The 26,876-nt window shown below is 43.7% G+C and overlaps 1 protein-coding gene across 1 annotated transcript in view; it reads right to left on the bottom strand.

Annotated features, from left to right (window-relative positions):
* RLF (RLF zinc finger) overlaps positions 1-26,234 on the bottom strand; it is a 108,980-nt gene extending 82,746 nt beyond the window's left edge. The window contains exons 1-2 of the mRNA XM_077481895.1: positions 25,999-26,234; positions 4,202-4,356 (exon numbers count right to left, since the gene is read on the bottom strand). Coding sequence (XP_077338021.1) covers positions 4,202-4,356; positions 25,999-26,169 — 326 coding nt within the window. The 5' untranslated portion in view covers positions 26,170-26,234. The remainder of the gene's footprint in view (positions 1-4,201; positions 4,357-25,998) is intronic.
* Positions 26,235-26,876: the final 642 nt, after the last annotated feature.

Genomic DNA, 26,876 nt, shown 5'->3' with positions numbered 1-26,876 from the left:
ATTCTTCAACTGCCATAATGCTGCACATGAGATCAGTTATGAAACCAGCCATTGGATGGTTTGAAAGTTTGGTTGAGAGCACAACCAATGTGAAAGTTAGCATTTCCGGCATGCCGGAAATTTAAGTGTTTTTTGAAACTGGGTCTACTCCCGCTTTAACTGGCTCAAATGCTTTATAACGTTTTTTTTGCTTGTGGCCTAGTTATAATACAAGCCTGCTTTTAATACAGTCTACGCGATGAAAATACAGCCATGCTATCCTATTTTTATAGAGGCACACAACGTTTTACTATAGCTCTAACAATTCAGAGATACTTCTGAGTACTCTCTTTTGCTCTGCAGAGTTTACCATCTGCAACCAGCAGCAAAAACTGAGTGGAATCAAGCTCTAAATTCCAGGTAATGTGAGGTTTCAATGTATTTAAAATACTTTATAGGCAAAAAATAAAAAAGGGCATCATATACGGATAGCATGCCTTTCTTCATAACAGAGCTGCTTAAAGCAAAGTTCCACCCAAAAGTGGAACTTCCACTCTTTGTCGTCCCCCCTCAATCTGGGTCACATTTGGCAGGTATCCTCCCTCCAACTTCCAGGAGTACAGGCCACGCCACATTGTGTCAGTGCTCGACTCTCCTCCCTCTCCCTCCTCCAGGCCAATAGGAAAACACAGCAGTGCCTTGCGCATACGCATCGGTGTGTAGTTCCCTTACCGGCAATTGCAGCAGCAGCACCCAACAGTTGGTCAGTTGATGGAAACATTAGCTGCAGTGCTGACATCGCTGAACTCCAGGACAGGCAAGTGTCCTATTATTAAAAAGCAGCTGCAGTATGTGTAGCTGCTGGCTATTCATTTTCGAGGGGTAGGCGGACCTCCGCTTTAAAGTGGTTGTAAACCCTTAGGTCCAAGCAATATCTCCTAAACCTATATGGTTTAGGAGATATTTGCCCGAAAACGGGCACCGCTGTCTACGGCGCATGCGCCGTAGACAGCGGCGCACAGGCGCACTGAGCGCGGCATTTCCAAGAATGGAGCTGCTGCGCGTGTCGACTCCCGTGCGCACGTGCGGGAGTGACGTCATCACGGCTTCACCGAATGACAGCGGCGGAGCTGCGAGACGCCACCAGCAAGATGGATGCGGCGGACTACAGGGGACAGCGGCGACTTCGCTGGCTCCTGTGTCAGGTAAGTGACACATAATGGGCTACTATGCGATGCATAGTAGTCCATTATGCTTTCCCTTTGCAGGGAATGAAAGAGGAAGTAAACCCATCAGGGTTTACTTCCTCTTTAAGACCATGCGTTGACCGGTAACTAGTCCACCTGAGTCCTCTCTCTATCAGTCTACATAACTGGTAGAGCTGCGCAGTTAATCGTCAAGAATGGTTATCGTGATCTTGACTAAAGTGTTTCACAATTCTTTCTATGCAAAGAATTCTCTGCTCTTCTGAAGCCATAGCCTTCAAAAGAAAGGAAGAGAAAAAAAAAAAAACTGGGCAATCTGCCAAGAATCAAAACAATCTTTAACAGTTGAACTTAAAGGGGTTGTAAAGGTAAATGTTTTTTCACCTTAATGCATTCTATGCATTAAGGTGAAAAAACATCTCACACTGCCAGCGCCCCCAGTCCCCCCGTTTTACTTACCTCACCCCTCGAAATTCCCACGCTCGCCCCCGCTGTCCTCTTTGCCGCTCAGCCTGGCTGGAGTGAATGGATTGAAGGCAGCGCAGCCATTAGCTCGCACTGCTGTCAATCACATCCAATAACGCGGCGCGCCGGGGGCGGGGCCTTGTGATACAGCGAGCGGCTATAGTCACCGGCTGTATCACGGAAGCGCGCCCGCAGGTGCTTCACACCATGCGAGGGAGCTCGTGTGAACGTGAGAAGTACCTGCGGGAAGAAGCAGAGACAGCTGCCGAGGGACCCTAGAAGAGCAGGTTCGGGGCCACTCTGTGCAAAAACGAGCTGCACAGTGGAGGCAAGTATAACGTTTGTTATTTTAAAAAAAATAAAAAATTACTTTACAATCCCTTCAAGTATAAACATTGTAACCATTTGTCAATGGAATAGACTTTGTGTGTAAGTGAAAAAAACACTAAACCCTTTTCTGACATTTGTTGGTTTCAAGTTAAAATCATTTTTTTGCTAGAAAATGACCTAGAACCCCCAAACACGATATATATTTATTAGACACCCTAGAGAATAAAATGGTGGTTGTAGCAATATTTTATGTCACACTATTTGCACAGCGGTCTTTCAAATTGAATTTTTTTGGGGAAAAATTACTTTGATGAAAAAAAATTTAAAATAACCAGTAAAGTTATCCCATTTTTGTTTTGTATAATGTGAAAGATTTTACGTTCAGGAATCGTGATCTTTTTATTCCAAGCAAAAAAAATGGTGATTCTCATTTTGGCCAGAATTGTGCACTGGCAGTATTGTCAAGTGCTATTCAAAGCATTTGTTGAAAATACAGCATGTGTAACCTTAAAGGATTATTGATTATTATCACAAGCCCTAAGGCTGAACACAACCTATGAAAGCCACGCCAGTCTCAATATAGTAGACATAATAAAATTAATAGACCTGAAAAGTATTAAACACTGCCTGATACAAGAAAGACTCCCAAAGCTGGAAAAAAACAACAACAAAAAAAAAAAAATAAAGTTAAAAATACCCTAGTTTCAACAGTGACACCCACAATGTCCCTTACCACAATTTCCAGGCTCCAGTCTTTGGCTGCTTGATTGGCCCGCGTGGGACATCATCAGCCATGCGCACGCACAGGAGTGCAGTCAACCCAACACACAGGCACTGTTTGCAATTTTTTTCATTTTAACATCAAATCTTCCTTAAAGAGTAACTACACTTTCATTGAGAAAAATACATTCCTCTCTGTGTGATCTATGTACAAGTATTTTAACAAACTTTGCTGCAGATTGGTACCCTTTTGTTATTCTGAAGAAATCCCTGTCTGTGTCCATGTGGGAAAGTGAGTCTAATGGGAGTGGTTTCATAATCAATCAGCTGTGCAACTGCAGTGCTGTAATGAGGAAAGCTGCTGGGCCTGCATGCCTTTAGATGTGATTTCCTATTGGAAGTATGTCATTTTTGTTGCAGGAGATGTCTGAAATCTGACTTGTATCTTAGTGCAGACTTCTGGGAAAATCAGTGAGCCACACAAGCAGGAAATTACATATCTGAAGGGCATTCTGTACACGTTCTGTTTACAGAACACTGCCAGGTAGCCATATTGCACTGCATTTTCAGAGAATAACAGAGCTGCAAATTTAAGAGAAAAGGTAATTTGTAAGAACATTCAATTACAATGACTTGTGTTGTGATTGTATATGCTATATTATTTTGTCGTTATTTGCCACTTTCTTCCCTTTAAAGCTGATCTTTGGGATTTAAAAAATAAAAATGCTTAATATTTCTAGGGGCAATAGGAAGAGGCTGTATTATATACACCATACTCCTCTCTCTGCCTGGTTTTAGCATTGTCATCTTCTCCCTGCTGCTCCAGGCAGTGCTTCAGCATAATTGTGTACAGGGTTATGAATTCTGCATTACATGTTGAGGCGCTTGCCACAGAACTGCTAAAGGCAGCAGCACTGGACCAGCCACATGGTTGGAGGAAGTCTGCTGAAGCTAAGAATAAGGTAAGTATTACTTATTCCTGTACCCCCTAGACAACCATGTAATGCTTGCAGTGTTGGGTCAAGGGTATTTTTTACAACCTAGAGTTCAGACTTAAAATGTATTTCAGGACACTTTTTATTTTAATAAACACAAAAGCAGTACAATTCTGCAATATAAGCACATTTCCCCAAGTAACTTGTTGGCCATGACAGAAATGCACTCCTCTTCTAATTACCTGTTGTGGGCCAACACAGCGTGGGATCTAGCCCACACATGCACCCCCATGGGAACTGGCTGCCTATGGGGGGCGCATGGAGTAGGAGCTGGGGGGGGGGGGGGATTTGGCATCAAAGGATCCAGGTCAATTTGTTTATTAAAAAAATAAAATAAAAAGGAAGAATTTACAATAAACTTAACAAGCTGCAGATAGAAACCGATTGAGCGGCATGCACAACTGTGCTAGATTCTGGCTGCTCCAGCTTTGATAAATTCCCCTCCATCACATATCAAAATAAGATGAATAAAATACAAAATATATGCAAATCCCCGATTTTACTTACAATACAAGTCTTTCGAGAAGTAACAAAACATCTTCACACTCAGTGGTAAGGTAAGGTCTTGCACTTGCAAAGCTTCTCAGAGCAGTTTCATAAACATCGGCACAATGCATGAGACTTTCTGATGCTGTATTATCTTCAGTGTGTTGTAGTAACATCTAAAAAAGGGGAAAAAAAGGCAATTGTAATGAAACGTATTTAACTTAAAGTGTCTATTCAGCCTAAAATCATGCTGGACACTAGAGTTGCATGATTAATCGTTAAATCAGAGTTCCACCCAAAAAGGAAGGGACACGGGAACAGAGCTGAGGGTGTCAATCATAAGTTGTGTGCTAGAGTTCCTTCCCCTATCACCTTTTTACATCTTGGTGTCAGGAAAACCTGCCAGATGTGAAGCAGATAGTGGAACAAAGCATACAACAGAAATGACACTTAGTACTCTGACTCGAGACAAGTATACACTACAATATGCTTTGTTCACGTTTCATGTCTGAGGTTTACAACCACTTGCCACTGGGCAATGTCGCTTGACTGAGTGGTTATGCCCAGATGATCATCCAGGTATTTTTTTTTTTAGAGCCAGTGGAGAGCTTTTACAAGTGGTGGGAGGGGGTCCCACCAGGGAACCCGGGATTCCAGCTGGCGGTTCCGCTGGCTGACCATGGATGGAGCAGATTGGGACCGAGTATGCCATCACTTCCGGCTTTGTCAGAGGTAAAAAAAAAAAAACCACATTAGCAGTTTGTAAAAAGCGTTCTTGGTATGAGCTGAAGCTTTTAAGGGCAGAGGAGACATCTGGGGTCTAATAGAATAGAATAGTATAGAGATGTGCTTGTGTCACCCGGACACGGTGCATCTCGGATTGGCAGGAGGGCTCTGTGATTGGCCCTCCTGATCACATGACAGCCATGTCCATTCACAGCCATGTGATGTAAACAGCCAGCCGCTTGCTAGGCAAATGGCTCTCCTCACACAGAAGTAGTCGCTGAGGAGAGGAGAGGAGATCGCTGCAGCCGGCTGGTGATCAGTGAGTATGAGCTGTTTTTTTTTTTTTTTACAGCTTTTTACTCACTGATCACCAGTCTAGTGTAAACACACATGTCCCCCACATATGTCCCACTGATTATCTGCACACATCTGTACATGATCATTTGCGTACATATGTCCGTGATCACACAAACCAATTATTATACACTTAACAGAAGTTTTTTCCCAAAAACATGTAGCAGAATACAATTTGGCTTAAATTTATGACAAAATGTGATTTTATTGGATTCATTTTAAAATAGAAAGAAAATTGTTTTTTCCCTAAACTTCCGCTTTTTTCGCAAAAAATTTAAAACGGAGTCGTGAATAAATACCACCAAAATAAAGCTCTATTTTTGCAAACAAAATTATAAAAATTTGATTTGGGTACAGTAGTATGACTTTGCAATTGTCATTGAAAGCGTGAGCGCGCTGAAAGCTGAAAATTGGGCTGGGAAGGAAGAGGGTGAAAGTGCCCAGTATTGTAGTGGTTGAAGTCCAGTAATTGGAGCTGTCAAAAAGAGAAAAAAAAACAAAAAAGTCAAACAGCAATGTTTATTAACATTGCTCAGCTGAAACACTAATAAAAAGAAACATTGTTTCTTTTTTAATGTTTCTTCATCTGCAAATCAAAGGGATGAACAAATGTTTCTCTGTTTAGTAAATCTTTATAAACCCTTATTTTACTCTAATCAGCCTTAATTAACCCCCTATTCTCCTCCATTTAGTTATTTCCCCGTTTTGTTTTTTTCTGTTGACGTCTTTTACAAAACAATAAACAATTAAAACTTTGTTTGCTTTGTTAATATACATGTGTAAAAATATTCACCAACATATTCACACCTTTCCACATTGAAAAAAAACCTATTTCATTTAGGGCTGCAACTAACGATTATTTTCATAAATCGATCAGTTGGCCGATTATTGTTTCGATTAATCAAATAATCGGTTAATAACCTAAAAAAAAAAAGAAGTTTGCTGCAATCTGCATTTTTACATATTTATTTGGCCAATTTGTTGTTGCGCTGATTAAAAAACACAAATTGCCGCAAAAACGCATTATTACATGCTTTTCTGCAGCTTCTCCATTGAAGTATATTGAGCCAAAAAAAACAAAATAGCAGTTTTGCGTTAAAAAAAAAAAAAAAAGTCCTCGTCTTTTCCAAATACGTAGCAGCTGAAAAAAAATCATGGATGTGAACGTGTCCCATAGGAAACCATGTAAATGAACTGTAGTGTGTTTCTGCAAAAAGCACCAAAAAACAGAGGTGTGACCAGGCCTGAGATGTTTAGTAACTTAATGGAGTTAAAAAAACTAAAATGAGTACAAAAAGAGCAAATAATCACTACTGTAAGGGGTTAATTTTTTACTATGGGACAGTGAAAGTAATATTTACAGTAGCGATTTGCTCTTTTTGTACTATAAAGGGCTAATTTTAGTTTTTTGTTAACCCCATTATGTTAGTGGTCGATTATTCGATTATGAAAATAGTAGTCGATTAATTTCATAATCAATTTAGTTGTTGATTAATCGATTAGTTGTTTCAGCCATAATTTCATTTGTAAATAACGTCAATACATCCCTAGTATAGAGGACCTGTCACTGCCTATTGCTAGGGCAGTGTACATTACTTGTGATAATAAGAGTGATACAAAAAAAAAAAAGTTAAAAGATACAGTGAAAAAAATGAACCACTTCCAGACCAGGCCTTTTCTGGCACTTTTTATTAACCACTTAAAGTGGACGTTTACCCGAAAAAAAAAAATGTCATAATGTAGAGTAAGATTTCCTATCATTTGAGCCCAGTCTTGCCACAAAGAGTTAATCCATCTCTGAGCAATCATCTTTTATTGTTCAGTCAGATAATTCTTGACAAACAGAAAAATTTTGTCAAATCCTCCCCCTTGCTGTGAGTGACAGGTGATTTACATATCTCGTGCACTAGCCTAAGAGACATGTATTCTTTTTTAATTCCCTCCCACTCCTTTCTTCTGCTGCTCTGCCAGAATTGGATGTTCCCCACCTCAGCATAATTGGGCATGCTAAAGTCATGTGGTTACTTTCTTGTCTTTTCACTGGAGGTAAGTGATCATAGCAGAAGTTCAGTGTAAGTTCACAGGACAATATGCATATTGACAAGGGTAGTGTAGAGGTGGTCGGGGAGTCTACTGACATCACGACTCGACCCACCGAGCTCTAAACAGACCCACCCACAGAATATGCAGTTTTTTGGGTCTCATAGCAAACAGAGGGGAGACATTAAACAGGTAAAAAGATACATGCAGGAGGCATGTATATCCTTATAGATAACCCCTATGAAAGAATGACATTGGGTTTACATCCACTTTAAGGACCGAGCCCATTTCTGAGATTTGCTGTTTACAAAAGTTAAAGTTTTTTTTTTTTTTTGCTAGAAAATTACTTAGAACCCCCAAACATACTTTTTTTGCCAACACCCTAGAGACTAAAATGGCGGTTGTTGCAATACTACTTCGGTCACACCGTATTTGCGCAGCGGTCTTACAAGCGCATTTATTTGAATTAGAAATAAGACAACCGTAAAGTTAGCCCAATTTTTTTTTTTTAGATTGTGAGAGATAATGTTATGCCGAGTCAATTGATACCCAACATATCAGGCTTCAAAATGCGCCCGCTCGTAGAATGGCGACAAACTTAAAAATCTCCATAGCCAGTGTTTTAAATTCTACAAGTTGCATGTCGAGTTACAGAGGAGGTCTATGGCTAGAATTATTGCTCTCGCTCTACCGATCACGGCAATACCTCACGTGTGTGGTTTGAACACCTTTTTCATATGCAGGAGCTACTCACGTATGCGTTCGCTTCTGCACGCAAGCTTGGCAAGATGGGGCGCATTAAAAAATAAATTCATTTATTTTTACCTTGTTCTTTAAAAAAAAAAAGAAAAAATTGTGTCACTTTTATTCCTATTCCAAGGAATGTAAAAATAGAAAAAAAAAATTAAAAAAAATACATGACATGACCTGTTAAATGTGAGATCTGGGGTCAAAAAGACCTCAGATCTCATATTTACACTAAAATACAATTACTTTTTTTTTTAAATGTCATTTGGGGGGGAAAAAAGAAGCCATTTAAGCGCTATGGGCGGAAGGGACGCTTCCGCCCTGCAATGGTAGAGACTGTTGGGGGCCATCTTCCTCTCACTTGTCTGCTACAGACAGTTCTGATAAGCGACGGAAAGGGCACCTCTCCCGCCGCCGATAAGCGATTTTGTGGCAAATCCACTGCAGAGACCACTATTATCAGATACCGGGGTTACAGCAGCTAGCTGCTGCCATAATAATATTTTTTGCTAGGAGAATTACTTCGAACCCCCAAACAATAAATATAAAATTATTATTATTTTTTTTTTTTTTTTAAGATGTCCTAGAGAATAAATTGGTGGGTTTGGCAATTTTTTTTTATATCACACAGTATTTAAGCTGTTTTTCAAATGCAATTTTTTTTGGGGGAAAAAAAATTAACTTTAAATCGTGATCTTAACCAAAAATAAAACCACACACACACAAACACAAAATGGGGTTTATTTACTAAAGGCAAATCCACATTGCAATACAAGTGCACTTGGAAGTGCAGTCGCTTGTTTTACAAAAAGGAGGACACTGAGTAAATAGATGCCAAACAGATCACTTTAACCACTTCAATACCGGGCTATAGTCAAATGACACCCACAGATGGGATCTCCGATCCTGGGTGGATGTCATATGACGGCCTCTGTATTTTGCCGCTCCTGCCTGTCGGAGAAACAGAGTACCTGAGTACCTATTTGCAGACCATGCCTCATAGAATACACATCGAGGTGTTTGCTTTCCAAAATGGGGTCATTTTGGGGGCAATTCCATTGTCCTAGTGCTCCAGGACCTTCAAAAATGTGATAGGCAGGAACGAAATGAGATGTGTAATTTATGCTCCTATTACGCCTGAAGGTACTACTTCAATGTTGGACCTCTGTATATGGCCAGGCTGTGTAAAAGTCTCACACATGTGGTATTGCCATACTCAGGAGGAGTAGCAGAATGTATTTTGGGTTGTCATTTTTGCTATGTACATGCTATGTGTTACAAATATCTTATAAACTGACCACTTTGTGTAAAAAAAAAAAAAAAAAAAAAAAAAAAATTGTTTTCATATTCTTTCCACGTTTTCCGAAGACTTGTGGGGAAAAAAAATGAACTTTTCAAAAGACTCATTTTGCTTCATAGAATATACGTTGGGGTCGTTAGGCAATTAGGTGTCATTTATGCTCCTAGAACCCCTGACTGTGCTCCCTGCATGTTGGACCTCTCTGTGTGGCTAGCCTGTGTAAAAGTCCCACACATATGGTATGGACATAGTCGGGAAGAGTTGCAGAATGTATTTTGGGGTGTAATTGGAAGTATGCATATGCTGTGTATGAGAAATAACTTATGACAATTTTGTGTAAAAAAAAAACAAAAAAACACAAACACACATTCTTCTGTTTCCCAAGAATTGTGGGAAAAAATTACAACTTCAAAAAAAACTCACCATGCCTCTTACCAAATACCTTGGACTGTCTACTTTTCAAAAAGTGGTCATTTGGGGTGTATTTGTACTTTTCTGACATTTCAGAGCCTCAAGAAATGAGATAGGCCCTCAGTGTGATCAATTTTCAATGATTTGCACCATAGCTTGTAGACACCAACTTTCAGGCTGGGTTCACACTGCTGTGGTGTACCAGATCGCATGTGATTCGCACCGCACTGCAGTGCAAATCACATGTGATCTCTGTGCTATGCGATTTTAGCCATACAGATAGTATGGCTGAATTCGCATCGCACGCGGCCCAAACACGCACAGGACCCTTTTTTGGTCCGCAGCAGAATCGGATCGCATGGGTGTTCACACCATGCGATCCGATTCCTGTCCGAGTTTGCAGATCGCACTGCGATATGTGAACTGATTTGGAGGCGTCATTAACTTTTCACTGACACTCCCAGCAGTTCGCATAGGGCAGTGTAAACTGCCGCCGGGAGGCATGCGATGTGGGAACCCGCAGTAGATTTGCAGCGTTCCCGCATCGCAGCAGTGTGAACCCATCCTCAAAGAGACTAATATCCACTAATTTGGGTTATTGTTACCAAAGAGATGTAGCAGTATAAATTTTGGCCCAAATTTATGAACAAAAATGACTTATTTGCAAAATGTTATCATAGAAACGAAAAAAAAAAGTTTTTTTCAAAATTTGCGCTCTTTTTTCACTTATGTCGCAAAAAAATAAAAAATCCAGTGGTGATTAAATACCACCAAAAGAAAGCTCTATTTGTATGAAAAAAAAATATATATATATAAAAATTTTGTTTGGGTACAGTGTTGCATGACTGAGTAATTGGCATTCAAAGTGTGAGAGCGCTGAAAGCTAAAAATTGGTCTAGGAAGGAAGGGTGTATAAATGCCCTGTATTGAAGTGGCTAAAAATGCACATGCCTGTGCAATGGTGACAAACCATGTAAATTTTACTATGCATAGGCGACACTTTAGAATTACTGTCCATGATCTGGAGTTCATGGCGACATCTCATGTGTGGGACGATCGTTGTTTGCATGCAAGACCAATGCACACGTCCTTTGTGCGCAGTGAAGGGGGCACTTTACATTTTATTATATTTCTACTTTGTTGCTTTCATTTTAAAACACTTTTATTGCTGTCACAAGGAACGTAAACATCCTTGTGACAGAAATAGGCATGTGACAGGTACTCTTTATGGAGAGATCTGGGGTATAAGACACCCAAATCCCTTCTTTGCCTTTAAAAGCATTTAAAACACCAAGAAAGGTGTTTTCAAATGCTTTTCAACTTTAAAAATGATGCTGTTGAAATCCGGGTAAACCAGAGGTGATGTCAGGTCATCACTTCCAGGTTACCATAGGTGAAAGCGGATCTGGGCTTAGTTCGGCTCTCTGATCAGCCAGTGGGACAGGTGTGCCCAAGAAAGCCACAGAAGGCCATGTGGGGAGGTGGACATCTCTCTCCCCCTGCTGCTTGTAAAAGCAATCCAACAGCTAGTTAGCTGCCAGGATTTTATACACGAGTGCCAACCACTGGCTCTAAAAAACGGTACCGGGGTGTCAACATTTGCAGCGTTGAACCTTCTTTTTCAAGACTGGTGTGATTTACCCTGACATGCTGTCAATCAACTTCTGGGCCACATCCGATGTCAGCCCATTCAAGCATAATCAACGATTGGAGTTTGTCAGAATTTGTGGGGCTGTGTGTTCACCTGTCTCTTGAGGATAGGCCACAAGTTCTCGATGAGATTAAAATCTGGGGAGTTTCCTGGCCATGGAAAACCCAAAATGTTGATGTTTTGTTTCCCCAAGCAACTTAGTTATATTTGCCTTTTGACAAGGTGCTCCATCATGCTGGAAAAAGCGTGGTTTGTCAAACTGTTCTTGGATGGTTGGGAGACGTTTCTCTCAGAGGATGTTTTTGTACCATTCTTTATTGATGGCTGTGTTCTTAGGCAATATTGTGAGTGAGCCCCACTTCCTTGGCTGAGAAGCAATCCCACATATGAATTGTCTCAGGATACTGTTGGGCATGACACCGAACTGATGGTATCGTTTACCTTTTCTTCTCTGGAACAAGATTTTTACTGGATGACCCAAACAATCAGAAAGGGGATTCAGAGAAAATTACTTTACCCCAGTCCTCTGTAGTCAAATTCCTATACCTTTTGTAGAATATCAGTCTGTCCCTGATGTTTTTCCTGGAGAGAAGTTGCTTCTTGACACCAGGCTATCCTCCAAAGGACTTTGCCTCCCTATACGCGTAGATGCACTCACATCTGCAAGCTCTGCACTGGTGGTGCCCGGATCCCGCGGCTGAATAAACTGTAGGAGATGGTCCAGGCGCTTGCTGGACTTTCTTTGGCGCACAGAAGTCTTCTTTACAAATGCATTGGAAGTGTTTATGGGATTACGTTCATTTTCACGGCAAAGAGGGACTTTGCAACTGATTGCACTTATTCTGACCATTTTTCATAATATTTTGGAGTATATGCAAATTTCTATCATAAAAACTCAGGCAGGAGACTTTGTGAAAATTAAATATTTGTGTCATTTTCAAAACTTTTGGCCACAGCTGTACACTAAAAAGAAGTCTGTAGAGTGTCAATGACTGCTCTTAGGCCTGGTTCACACTAGTGTGATGCCAGACATTGCATATTATTTACGCTGCATTGCTGTGCAGATCACGTGCCATGCGATTTCAGCCATACAAATTGTATGGCTGAAATCGCATTTGCACCAAAATGGTGCAGGACCCTTTTTTGGTCCGTAGTGGAATCGGATCGCATGGGTGTTCGCACCTATGCAATCTGATTCCTGCCCCATTTCACAGCTCGCACTGCAATCTGCGAACCGATCTGGGGGTGTCTAACTTTACATTGACCCGCATTGGTTTGCAGATCTAAGTGTGAACCACTATGCAATTCAGGAACCCACACTGGATTTGCAGGGTTCACGCATCGCACTAGTGTGAACCAAGCCTTAGGCCCCTTTCACACATGCGGATGATATGTCCGTATTTCATCCATCCGTTTGCGGATGAAATACGGGCATACATTCATCCCTATGGGATAGTGGGTGTCTGCGGATGAACATCCGCAGACACCCGATTTCCTCCGCCTCCGCAACAGTCCGATTCTGCAGACGGAGGAAAATCCTATTTTTCTATCCGTCTGCAGAGCGGATCGGATGAACACGGACACACGCTCCGTGCTCATCCGATCCCCATAGAGGAGAGCGGAGAGCTGACAGGGCTGTCCCTGCACAGTGTGCGGAGACCGCCCTGTCCGCAGCCGGCTCAGCGGGGACAACGGAGCGATCCCCGCTGAGCGAGCGGATCATCACGGGGCGGATCATTACTGATCTGCCCCATGTGAAAGAGGCCTAAAAGTGATTGTAAAGGTTTTTTTTTTTTTTTTTTTTAATAAAAACATGTTATACCTCCACTGTGCAAAGGTTTTGCACAGAGTGGCCCCGGTCCTCCTCTTCTGGGGTCCCCCGGCAGTGCTCCTGGCTCCTCCTCTGCATCGAGTGCCACAATATTCCATGGAGGCACTCGTGGTCCCGAGTCCTGCTCGACACAAACAGGACTCAGCCCCTAAGTAAAAGGGGGCTCTGCTGCAGTACAGGAGGTTTTTCACCTTAATGCATAGAGTGCAATAAGGTGGATGTAAACCCAAATCATCAAATTTGAGCTTGGCACATGTATCTGCAGTGTTTTCTTATCTCTCTCCAAAGCACTGAGTCCACATGGCTTTCTCCTGTTCTGTAGCTCGGTTATCAGCCTGATAATTTCTGACAAGTTCTCCCAACACAGGAGATAAAAGCAGCCTGAAATGTGTGTTGTGTGTGGTTGCTATGATGATGATGAGGACAGAGCCGCCCGATTCACAGAACAGCTCTGAGAGCCTTTGCCTATTTGGAGTGGGGGTGCCATTCCTCCAATCCGCTGTCTTGGCTGTAAGATTCCACTCCCAACCCTGAACAGGAAGAGAAAATCTTTAACAGGAGGTAAGAATACTAAAGAATATAGAAAGGGAAAGATAGCAAATATGCATGCAAGGCCCCTTTCACACATGCGGACAGTATGTCCCTATTTCATCCATCCGTTTGCGGATGAAATACGGACATACATGCATCCCTATGGGATAGCGGGTGTCTGCGGAAGAACATCCACAGACACCCGCCACTGTCCGCCTCCACTACTGTCCGATTCTGCAGGCGGAGGAAAATCCTATTTTTCTATCCGTCTGCAGAGCGGATCTGATGAACACGGACAGACGGTCCGTGCTCATCCGATCCCCCCATAGAGGAGAGCGGAGATCTGACAGGGCTTTCCCTGAACAGTGTGCAGAGACCGCCCTGTCCGCCACCGGCTCTGCGGGGACAACGGAGCGATCCCCGTTGAGCGAGCGGATCATCACGGGGCGGATCATTACTGATCCGTCCCGTGTGAAAGGGGCCTAAAAGTTATGTAGGAAGGTTTTCATCTCTGTATCTGAAGCTGTTCACTTCACTGGGTATATGTGAGGGTTACATCCACTTTAGGGTGAAAAACCAAGACTTTACAACTCCTTTAAAGAACAGGTGTACCATCATAGGAAAAAAAAAAAAAGCTTACTGTGAATTTTCAAACATCACATAAAAGTCAGCAGACAACCAACCTTGTGGTGTGAATCCAGTGGATTTTGTATATAGCATTTAAACCTTAGAAATTCTAAATACTACACCTGTCCCAAAAAAAAAAAAAAAAAAAAAAACACAAAAGACACATCAGCTAGAAGCACTGGACTACTACCAAGTGCAGCACCTGCTACAAACAAGATAGGGGTTGTGATATGCCAAGGCTTTATTAGCATTTACTTCTGTATCAAAACACTAAGTACAACAAACGGGTACATTTATTGCTAGCCAGAGGGTTTCACATTAAAGCGGAGGTCCACCCTAAAGTGGACCTTCCGCTCATTGGAACCCTCCCCCCCCCACCTCCGGCACCACAATTGGCACCTTTCAGGGGGGAGGGGGGTGCAGGTACCTGTACAGTACAGGTATCTGCACTCACTTCCGGTGTAGATTCTGCAAAAGGTACGCCCCTTTCCGCAGAATCTATACCCCTTTCCGAAGGCCCCCGCTGCCTGCTGGGAAACACACGGATCCCAGAGACAGCGGGGACCTTCCTTATTGCGCAGCGCGACTCGCGCATGCGCAGTAGGGAACCGGGAAATTAAGCCGAAAGGCTCCACTTCCTGATTCCCATACCCAAGATGGCGGCCGCAGCACCCGAGAGACGATCGAGAGATCAGCTTTGGGTGCCGACATCGCGGGCGCGCTGGGCGGATAAGTGTCATTATTTTAAAAGTCAGCAGCTGCAGTATTTGTAGCTGCTGGCTTTATAAAAAAAAAATTAAAAAAAAAACAACAGCGGACTCGCGCTTTAAAACAGGAAAACTATCACATTCAGGATTTTACACAACCAGCTAAAAGGAACTTCATGAACATGAACACAGAGGGCAGAACGTAATTCACAAACATCATGGAACTCCAATGACCCTCCAATTTTCACAAAGATGGGAAACATTCATTCCTTAGTTCACAATTCTGAAACGGTTTCTTACAAACCAATTATGTTCAGAAGCATTTTACCTGTACATTTTAGCTGTCCCCACCGGGAGAAGACAATGATTATCACCAGCAACTATAGCAGCCGCTTGCGATAATTGAAAGTGAATTCATTGATAAACTTGGTACATTCAGCATGTCCATTAACTGTTCGAATCACCGCTGGTTTCTGCTGAACCGGCTCAGATTAGAACAGTGTATGGTCGTCCTTACATATCCCAGGAGGCTGACATACAGCAGCTGGTGAACATCATGGAGGGCTGGAAAAATTGGCCTCTTGCAATCCCAGTTTGGAAAATCTCCTTTTCACAGTGTTACTATACTGCAGCAGAAAAGCCTCCCCACCAGAAAGAACTGTGCTGTGTATACTGGATGGACATAAAATGTTTGGAGTTCAGAACTCTACACTAAAGCACAAATAGAATACATACATGAACCAATATAACTGTAATGCTGTTCCCTCAAGCTCTTGCAATTCCCATAACTGCTACTCTGTCTTGTGAATTCAGGCAAGCCACGCCAATATTTCTTGATTTTCGTTTTACAAGTTCAGTTGTTCTGTCTCCACTCACTGGAGCTCAAACTAGTATCACGTCTCTCCAATGAGCAAGCAGGTGACCCAAGTAAACTACGAGCTGAACCCATAAGTGGGCAGTGAACTTCATAGCTATGCAATGCAAGCTGGTGGGTGAATCACAAGATTGGCTAGACAGACCTATAAATTGATTGAAAAGTAAAACAGAAAATGTGGGAATATTTAAACCATCCGTTTAACTTAAAAACCAGAGAGTAAGTGAATAACACATTCAGAGGAAGAAGTTTCAGAATTGAGTAAACACGAACCAGCTTACCACCTAGTAAGGAAGATGCCGGTACATCAAACCTAGTGTAGCCGACACAATTGAGACACTTCCCCACTTCCCCTTTATCCTAGGCAATGTTTCTGCAATTGACTGTCCACATCAGATCTGCAACCTGCAAGTTAAGTGGTTCTAAAGCAAGTTTAACTTAAAGGCCCCTTTCACACCTACAAACCGTTCGTCCGTTTTTCATCCATCCGTTGACTGATGAAAAATGGACACCAATGCATGCCTATGAAAAAACAGATAATCATTCATTTGCATCCGTTTTCATCCATTTCTGTCAACATCCATTTTTGAACAGATGAAAGCCCCATTTTCCATCAGTCAAAAAAACTAAAAAAGGAACCGACGAAAAAACAGGATGTTAGTGGAAGACATCCACTTATACGACCCACTGACCTCTGTTTTTAAACACCCCCCTCCTCTTTAAGTCAGTAGCTGACCAGCCGCCATCGTAATATTGGGGCAGATTGGCTCTCCTGGGCAAACTGACGTAGCTGTATGTCGGACGCTTTAAGAGCACTAGGTGGCATGCTCTCAGAACGGCGACAGAGCCGGTGCACGTGCACGGGGGCCGCAATGTCTGCCGGGCACCAGCGATTGCTACCGCAAGAGACAGATCGGGGATCTGTCAAAGGAAACAGACAGATCTTCGTTCTGTCAGGGGAGAGGAGACAGATCTGCTGTTGATACTGGTTATGAGCAGCGATAGTGTTTCTGTGGGGGGGATGGGGGTGCCTGGAGGAGGAAACCTAAGACACACATTTAACCCCTAGATCGCCCCCTAGTGTTAAACCCTTCCCTGCCCGTGACATTTACACAGTAATCAGTGGCTATTTTTAGCTCTGATCGCTGTATAAATGTCAATGGCCTCAAAAGTGTCAGACCTATCCGCCGCAGTGTCGCAGTCCCACAAAAAAAAAAAAAAAAAATAACTTGCAGATCGCTGCCATTACTAGTAAAATAATATTATTAAAAGTGCCATGAATATATCCCTTATTTTTTATTTTCAAAAAATATGTAGAATACATATTGTCCTAAACTAGAATTAATTTTTTTTATATATTATAGCAAAAAAAAAATGCTTATTTTTTTCAAAATTGTCGCCCTTTTGTTTATAGCGCAAAAAATAAAACCTGCAGAGGTGATCAAATACCACCTAAATAAAACTATTTGTGGGGAAAAGGACATCAATTTTGTTTGGGTACAGCATCGCACGACCACGCAATTGCCGTGTCCTTAACAGATTTCCCCGCTGACAGCTGAACAAAAAAAAAAAAAAAAATGGCATGGGACCCCCACCCAAAAAAAAAAAAAAATAAAAAATAAAAAAAAAGGCACCCCACAATCCACATCAGACCCTTTTTAGGTCAGGAAAGGGAGGTGACGAGCACAAGGGCCTCTTTCCCACAACCTTGGCTGGTGGTCGTCGGGGTCTGCGGGCTTATTGGAATCTGGAAGCCCCTTTTTACAAGACCCCCCATGTAAATTGGTACCCCTACCCATTCACCCCAAAAAGCAGTGAAATATAAAAATAAAAAGTTCTTCATTAAAAAATTGCTCCGAGCTGTCTTCTCCCCAAGCCGCCGTTTTCTTCCTCGCTGCAGGTTACCTGTCAAAAAGAAAAAAGCCGCTCTTCTCCTGAGGCTGTCTTCCTCCGTTGTGTTGTCCCTCGCTGTATGACCTCTTTTATATAGCCATGGAGCAAGCTCTCCGGGTGACGTCAAATGGCCACGCCCCATGGCTAGACAAGAGATGTCACACAGCGGGGGAACACCACAAAGGGTTTGTCAAAAACTGACGCTTTTTGGGGTGAATGAGTAGGGGTATGATGTACCCAATACCCATTCACATGGGGGGGGGGGGCAGGATCTGGGAGCCCCTTTGCTTCCAGATTCCGATAAGCAAGCCCCCTGGCCGCAGACCCCGACAACCACTGGACAGGGTTATCAAGAAGAGGCCCTTGTCCCCATCACTTGGGGGCAATGTGCTTTGGGGGGGGGGGGGGGGGGGGGTCGCAGAGCAAAGCCCCCCCCCCCCATGTTGGGGGAATGCGGCCTGGTAACATTCTGGAGGGGGGGGGGGGGCTCGCTCGTTGTTCCCTCCCTTTTCTGACCTACCCCGGGCTACATGCTCGAATAAGGGTCTGGTATGTATTTTGGGGGGACCCCACGCCATTGCATTTTAAACTTTGGCGTGTAGGGGGAGTGCCCTCCGCTGTCTTTTTTTATTTTATTACATTAAGCTGTCAGTTGTTAAGGACGCAGCAGCCAGCTTCATACATTGTTTGAAGTTCAGTTACCGTATATACTCGAGTATAAGCCGAGATTTTCAGCCTCTTTTTTGAGGCTGAAAGTGCCCCCTCGGCTTATACTCGAGTCACCGCTGTCTGACTGCTCGATCAGCGTATCGAGCAGACAGACGGCGGACATTAAAATTCAAAAGCCGCGCCTCCTTCTCCGCCTCCGCCTGTGATAGGCGGAACACTGAATTTCCCAGCAGTCAGTGTTCCGCCTATCACGGACATCCGCTCATTCTCATACTACGGACGACGATGAGAGGATGTCCGTGATAGGCGGAACACAGGCTGCTGGGAAATTGAGTGTTCCGCCTATCACAGGCGGAGGCGGAGGCACGGCTTTTGAATTGTAGAATGGCCGCCGAGAAGAGCGGCGATCCATCGGCACGACACGGGACGGAGGAGGCACGGGACGGAGGAGGCTCGGGACACAGGTAGGCTGCACGGACACACACACAGGGATGGATGTATTTTTAAATGCAACCAATGTGCAAGTACATGCATTGGTCATGATATTGGTATTTTGTGGTCCCCAGCACTGCAGACTGATACAGGAAAGGGTAGAACTAAGAGCCAATGAGTTGTGAGCAGTACATGTGCTGAAAAGAAATATGATGAGGAGAAAACAAGAGGAACCGTGAACTATTACAGCTTTTTGTACAATCCTTTCACAGGCTAAGGGCAGGAAGTTGACCTATCTGTATTTCTTAACTACAACACATATATGTCAGGTCACCAGTCTGTCTGCGCTATATGGTAAAACCGTGTAAAATCTCAGGAGTGGATGGACACACACACACACACACACACACACACACACACACACAGGGATGGATGGATGGATGGATGGATACACACACACACACACAGGGATGGATGGATGGATACACACACACAGGGATGGATGGATGGACAGACACACACACACACACACACAGGGATGGATGGATGGACGGACACACACACAGGGATGGATGGATGGACGGACACACACACAGGGATGGATGGATGGACGGACACACACACAGGGATGGATGGACGGACACACACACAGGGATGGATGGACGGACACACACACAGGGATGGATGGACGGACACACACACAGGGATGGATGGACGGACACACACACAGGGATGGATGGACGGACACACAGGGATGGACAGGGATGGACAGCCATGTCTCACCCTCGGCTTATACACGAGTCAATAAGTTTTCCAGTTTTTTGGGGGTAAATTGGGGGCCTCGGCTTATATTCGGGTCGGCCTATACTCGAGTATATACGGTATTTTTTTTTTTTTTTTTTTTTTTTTTTTTAACTGATGAAAAAAACAGATGAATACTTCATTCGTTTTGACGTGACTGAACTGATGAAATGAGTGGTCCCTATGTGTGAAAGGGGCCTAAAGCATCCCCTGCACATTTTCTACCCCCACCCCTAAACACTTACTGGTCTCCGCTGATCAAACCAACGCTGTGCCTGGCCTAAGGTCCTGTCCCTTCACTTCCTGGGAGCTAATGGCTCCTGTCTGCCAAATCCTGTGGGGAGGGAGCAGGGGCATGGCCGAGTGATGCCAGGTGTTTATATGGAAGCCCAGCTCTGGAGTGCATGCCACAGAGACAGTCAGTGGAGTATCACTAAAAAGAGGAGATATGGGACCACTATGTACAACATCGTTGCACAGAACAGGCAAGTATAAACCTAGATTTTCATTAAAAATAAGTACAACCAATGTCATCTCTCTGCTGTTAGCATTTTACTGGTCAACACATTCACATGTAGCAGATCTGATTGGCTCCCAGTGATGCCCATCTACTCCCATTCTGAGTGTTGCTATATAGTGAACTAGTACAACCACCAAGGTCGTGGTGGGTTAGTACAACGGGAGACAGCATTGCTTTCTTATACAGCGAGGGGAAAGGGTATTTTATCCCCTGTTGATTTTGTACGTTAAAACCATTTCACAAAAGTTATAAATTGATTTGCATTTTAATGAGCGAAATAAGTATATGATCCCCTATTAGCAAGATTTCTGTCTCCCAGGTGTCTATACAGGCAACGAGCTGAGATTAGGAACAGGCTTTTAAAAGGGAGTGCTCCTAATCTCAGCTTGTTACTTGTATAACAGAAGAAAAGTCCACAGAAGCCATCAGATTCCAATCTCTCCACCATGACCAGGACCAAAGTGCTGTCCAAGGATGTCAGGGACAAGACTGTAGGACATGCACAAGGCTGGAATGGGCTACAAGACCATTGCCAAATAGCTTGGTGAGATGACAAAAGTTGGTGTAATTATTTGCAAATGGAAGAAACACAAAATCCCTGCCAGTCCATGCAAGATCTCACCGCGTGGAATTTCAATGATCATGAGAACAGTGAGGAATCAGCCTAGAACTACACCCGAGAATCTGGTCAATGATCTCAAGGCAGCTGGGACCATAGTCACCAAGAAAACAATTGGTAACACACTATACTGTGAAGGATTGAAATCCTGCAGCGCCCGCAAGGTCCCCACTGCTCACGAAAACACATGTACAGGCCTCTCTGAAGTTTGCTAATGAACATCTGAATGATTCAGAGGAGAACTGGGTGAAAGTGCTGTGGTCAAATTGAGACCAAAATCAAGCTCTTTGGCATCAACTCGACTGGTGTTTGAAGGAAAACAAATTCTGCCTATGAGCCCAAGAACACCATCCACATCATCAAACGAGGTGAAAACATTATGCTTTGGGGGTGTTTTTCTGCTAAGGAGACAGAACTTTACTGCATCAAAGGGATGATTGATGGGGCCATGTACCGTCAAATCTTGGGTGAGAACTTCCCTCAGCCAGGGCATTGAAAATGGGTCGTGGATGGGTATTCCAGCATGACAATGATCCAAAACACACGACCAAGAGAACAAAGGAGTGGCTCAAGAAGCAGAACATTTACCTACAGGTAAGCTTATAAGGCTTACCTGTAGGTACTGGAAAAAATCTAAGTCAGCACTGTTTAGGAGATATTTAATAAGTATGCTTGCGCCATCGGCCGTTTCTAAAGGGCCCGTGCCACGACTGTCCGCTCCCACGTACATGCGTGGGAGTGAGGTCACATGACTCCAGCCAGTCACAGAGATGGAGGCCACACCCCGGAAGGAAGAGGGGTGAAGATGGATGCGGCCACCAGCGGGGACATCACGGGCTTTGTTTGCAGGTAAATGCCACATAACGAGCTAGTGTATGATGCATACTCACATGTCAGCCTCAAAACCTTAATCACTTGGAGAGGATCTGCAAAGAGGAGTGGGACAAAATCCCTCCTGAGATGTGTGCAAATCTGGTGGCCAACTACAAGAAACGTGTGACCTCTGATTGTCAGCAAGGGTTTTGCCACCAAGTACAAGTCATGTTTTGCAAAGAGGTCAAATACTCATTTCACTCATTAACCGATTCAGCACCGGAAGATCTGTCTGCTCAATGACCAGGCCGTTTTTTGCAAATGGGCTCTGCGTCGATTTTAACCGAAAACTGCGCGGTCGTGCGATACTGTACCCAAACAAAATTGACTTTTGCCATGAATAGCGCTTTCTTTTGGTGGTATTTGATCACCTCTGTGGTTTTTATTTTTCACGCTCTTTTGTTCATAGCATCAATTTAAAAAAAATCAATATCTTTTACTTTTTGCTATAATATCACATTTTTTAATCAAAAAAAGAACAAAACCAAACCAATTTTTTCCCCTCAGTTTGGGCCAATATGTATTCTTCTACATTTTTTTTCCAAACAATTCGCGTATATCGATTGGTTTGTGCAAAAGTTATAGCGTCTACAAAATAGGAGATAGATTTATGGCATTTTAATTGTTACTATTTTTTTTTTTTTTTTACTAGTAATGGCAGCGATCTGCGATTTTTAACGGGACTTCGTCATTATGGCAGACACATCGGACACTTTTGAAACCATTGATAATTACACAGCGATCAGTGCTATAAAAAAAAAAAAAACTGTATATGTCACTGTCAAGGAAGGGGTTAACACTAGGGGGCGTTCAAGGGGTTAACGGAGTTCCCTATGTGTGTTTCGGGAATGGGAATGTCTATAGAGGAATCAGTGTTCATACATAGTATGAACACACGATCTGTTTCCTCTCCCCTGAAAGAACCGTGATCTGTGTGTTTACACACAGATCCCGGTTCTCTCTGTCACGGGTGATCGCAGGAGCCTTGCGGGCGCACTCACATCGGTTCCGGGCATGCGCCCCCCCCCCCTTCCCCCCCCAGTGGCCAAAAGGCAAAGCGACGTAAGGCAACAGCGTTTCGCCCAGCTGTGCCATTCTGCACAGTAAAACTGCAGCAGCTGGACGGCAAGCAGCTAAAATGCAAATCAATTTATACATTTTTTGAAATGCGTTTTCCTGGATATTTTTGTTGTTATTCTATTTCTCACTTTTAAAATAAACCTACCATTAAAAATATAGACTGATCATTTCTTTGTCAGTGGGCAAATGTACAAAATCAGCAGGGGTTCAAATACTTTTTTTTTCTCATAACAGATGGCATTTATCCACATCTTTACAGCCAGCACAGACCATTACCCAAGGAACTCCGTCTGGCCAATTGTGTGGAGGCATTGCCTTCTTTCACATGGACATATCAACACAGTAAAGGCGCATATTTAATTCCCCGCCATCTCCTGTCAAAACCTGGCAATGACCACCAGTTAGCCCCATCCACACTGTTGTGGCTCCAATGCTGTGAAGAATAAAAAAAAGATTTTTGGGGCATGTTGCCTTTTTAGTGCGTGGTGAAAAGGGACATCGATGTGAAGACCCTTTCTCACTCTCCAGCTTTAGTAAAGCAACCCCAGTGTCTCCCGACCGCTGCAGACAAACCACTTCACCGTGGATCACGAATCAGCAGCACTGCCCATGTGGAAGGGGCCTTAGCCAGCAGTGCACCCAGAATTGCTGGTGTATAGCACAGATACAGCCATAAGTGTTCAGTTTTATTTATTTTATTACAAAGCAAGATAACAAATTCACCCACGCAGGGGTAAGGCAAAATTTTGCAAATAGGTCACACATGGTCAAGGTAAAGCATTCTCAAAACATGTAGAATCACATACAAAATAGTGGACCAGAGATCCAGCCAGGAGTGTAGATATAGCCACAACTTTTAATACCTTCTGTTATATGGAGGTTATGTTGTATCTGTCAAAACACTGGACTGCAAGTGACTATCACCAAGTCAAACTAGGGTACTTGTTTATTTTTTCTTTAAAAACAAACACATTATGTCTATTCAGCCATGGCCCGGCCCCATCTCTCCTCATTGGCTCATAACTTTGACAGCAGCAGGAAACAACAGCACTTTGCTGCTGTCCCAGCCAACGAGGGAGAGTCTCAGACAGCCAAGTCTCTCATGGAACACTACTGGATCAAGATGGGCTTGGGTAAGTATTAAGGGGCTACTGCACACAAAAGAATTTTTTATAATGCACAGAAAGCATTAATATATAAAAAAAAAAAACACCTTCTGCCTTTACATCCACCTAAAAAGCAGGAACACGAGGCGTACTTTTAACTCTCCTCAAATGCCCAGTAAACAGTCAGCAATTGATAAGACAGCACATGGTGCTGTTCACATTATTAATACGTGAAGCATTAATTACAATGGCTAGAATCAATTTTGTATCCTGCCCAAGGAAATTAATTAACGCCCAAGAGTTTAGGCCTCATGCACAGTGGACGTTTTTTTACAGCCGCTTCTAAGGGTGTCCCCCCCTCCGTGCACGCTATGGCTTTTAGCAGCGTTTAGTGGCAGCGAAAAAAAAAATTAAAAAAAGAAAAAACACTGCCAGTGCGACCAGGAGCAGCAGAGTTAGGGCAGGCAAAATGCACCCAAATACTAACACTTGAGCATCAATTTCAATGGCCAAAATACATTTTTATTTCTGGCCAATGAAGTTAACACCCAAGAGCTAGATGCTGGTAAAGGCTCCTAAAAGCTTTAGTGCTAGTTCACACCAGACGCAGTTCCGTGAGCTTTTTTCCTGCACTAAAAATGCATGCACAGTATTTTCCATGTATTCCAATGGCTCTAGTTCACACCATGCAGTCAGTTTATGGTGCAGAAACTGACTATTGGTGCAGAAAAAAAATGGAACTGCATCTGGTGTGAACTGGCCCTTAGGACCGGAAACTGAATGCAGGGTGTGAACTAGAGCCCCTGAAATACATGGGCAACACTGTGCATGCATTTTTACGCAGAAAAAAAAAAAAGCGCACGGAACTGCGTCTGGTGTGAACTGACAATTTTACAAGCATTTGGCATTTTTTTGCAACGACGCTGCTGGCTTCTAGTAGAGTTAAAGTGGTTGTAAAAATCAGAAATGCATTAAGATAAAAAGCCTGTGTGCAGCAACCTCCCTAACACTTACCTGAGCCCCATCTCTATCCAGTGAGGTTGTAGGATTGTCTCAGCTGCCCGGGACACCCCTCACTGAAACAGCAGCGCCATTGGTTCCCACTGCTGTCAGTCAATGAGGAAAGGGGGTGAGCCGCAGCTCCACATCTCAATGAATACCTGGAGCTGCAGCTTGGCCCAGGTGGTGGGGGACCCACACGTCAGGAGGGGGGGCGGAGAGATCTTATTAGAGGAGGATCCAGGCTGCTCTGTGCAAAGCCACTGCAGGTTAAAGTATAACTTTTTTGTTGCTAAAAACAAGAAAAACTTTACAATCACTTTCAATAAACATCCTGTGTGCATGGGGCCTTACAGATAGAAAAAATAAAACACATCACTTGTGCATTTTGAAGAGGCACTTCTGTGCAAACAGAAAGCTCATTAACGCTATATGCATTCCGTTGGGCAGAACTGTGGCCAATAGAATGCATTAAATGCCAAACACGAAAATTGCGCTACTGGTTTACCAATTTTTTGCTGCTAGAGAAAGAAAAAGCGCCAATCGTGCGCGAGGCCTGGCGCTATAGGTGCGTTTGCTAAGCGTCAGTATTTAAAGCAAGTGTGAACAAGGCCTTATTGATGAATGAATCTAGAGACCCATTAAAGTGCCTGGAATGAGTGTAGGAGGTCCAGGCCTACACCGGAGCTCCACTTGCAAGCAGCACGGCCAGAGCTCCCCGCTGGGCCGCTTCCTTGTTTACTGCAGCTCGTCCATTGCCTGGGCGCTGTGCACTGTGGGAGCCGCTCTCCGCCATTCCGCTGAACACACCCCCTTCCTTCCTCCCCGCTCAACACAACGCACCCGCTTCCCGTGAAGGAGATTAGCGGCTCGGGTGTGAATGAATTGAGGAGAAAAGGACTGGGCGGCCACTGAACCTCCCACCTATCCCGCCCCCATCACTCCAATGACAGGCACCAAAATAAAACGCTACAGCCCTGCACACTAACAATGTAGCCCCCCTCCTCCCCCGGTATACCCCCCTCACCTCACAGAAACGTCTGCAGTAAGCGGAGGAGGTGAACGCGGACACACCATCCTCCCTCAGCCCGTCCTCCAGCGCCCGGAGAGTATCCGTCAGGCGGCAGGCCGACGGTACCGGAGACAGCCTGCCCCCGTTGGCCAGCCCCGCTCGGGACTCTCCCTTCCCGTCCGCCATCTTCTCTCGCCTTTGCCGCGCGTAGGCAACACACTCGCACACTCACTCTGTGTCACGTGATTCGGCGTCGGTTGGGCGACGTCATCACCAGGGAGACTGGCGTAGCAGACGCCCCCTTCGAGCGACGTACACGGCCCCGCCCATTCCAACGGTAGCCATTTTGTTTGTTGACATCCCTTGTGGGGAGCGTGTGATCGCTGTAGTTCGGCGATGTGGTTTATGTAACCTTACAGAAAGGATCCGAAGAGCTCATATGCCAAGTCATTGTTATGGATGGTTAATAAAAAACATTTGAACGTTTGTGTTTTTACTGTGCTGCATTATACTCACTAATGGAAACAGGCAAGCAGGTTAACCACTTAAAGAAGAACTGCAATCTGCTCACATAATTTGTAATAAAAACATACGTGCCCTTCTGAAGCTTCCCTCCAACCACTTTGCATATTATTTTATATATGTACTGCAAACATCTCAACAATCTGAGATGGGAATGAGGGACACCTACTAGCAAATGTATGTAGGCATAGGACATGGCCCCTGCCACACCCCCTTAAAGGGGGAATAACCCCCAAAAAGTTAATTCAATCCAAAAGGGATTTTTTTTTTTACCACTACTATTCCTTAATATGGGCTTTTAAAAATTACAAATGCAGCAATTTAGAAATTGGATGAAAGGTTTAGCGCTGGGAAAGATAAAAAGTGCATTT

Source organism: Lithobates pipiens, unplaced genomic scaffold (assembly GCF_037356315.1).
Source record: "Lithobates pipiens isolate NorthernLeopardFrog02 unplaced genomic scaffold, aLitPip1_a1.2 Scaffold_16, whole genome shotgun sequence".
Classification (NCBI taxonomy): domain Eukaryota; kingdom Metazoa; phylum Chordata; class Amphibia; order Anura; family Ranidae; genus Lithobates; species Lithobates pipiens.
Note: the sequence above shows the minus strand (reverse complement) of the source record. Positions and strands in the feature narration are given on the sequence as shown.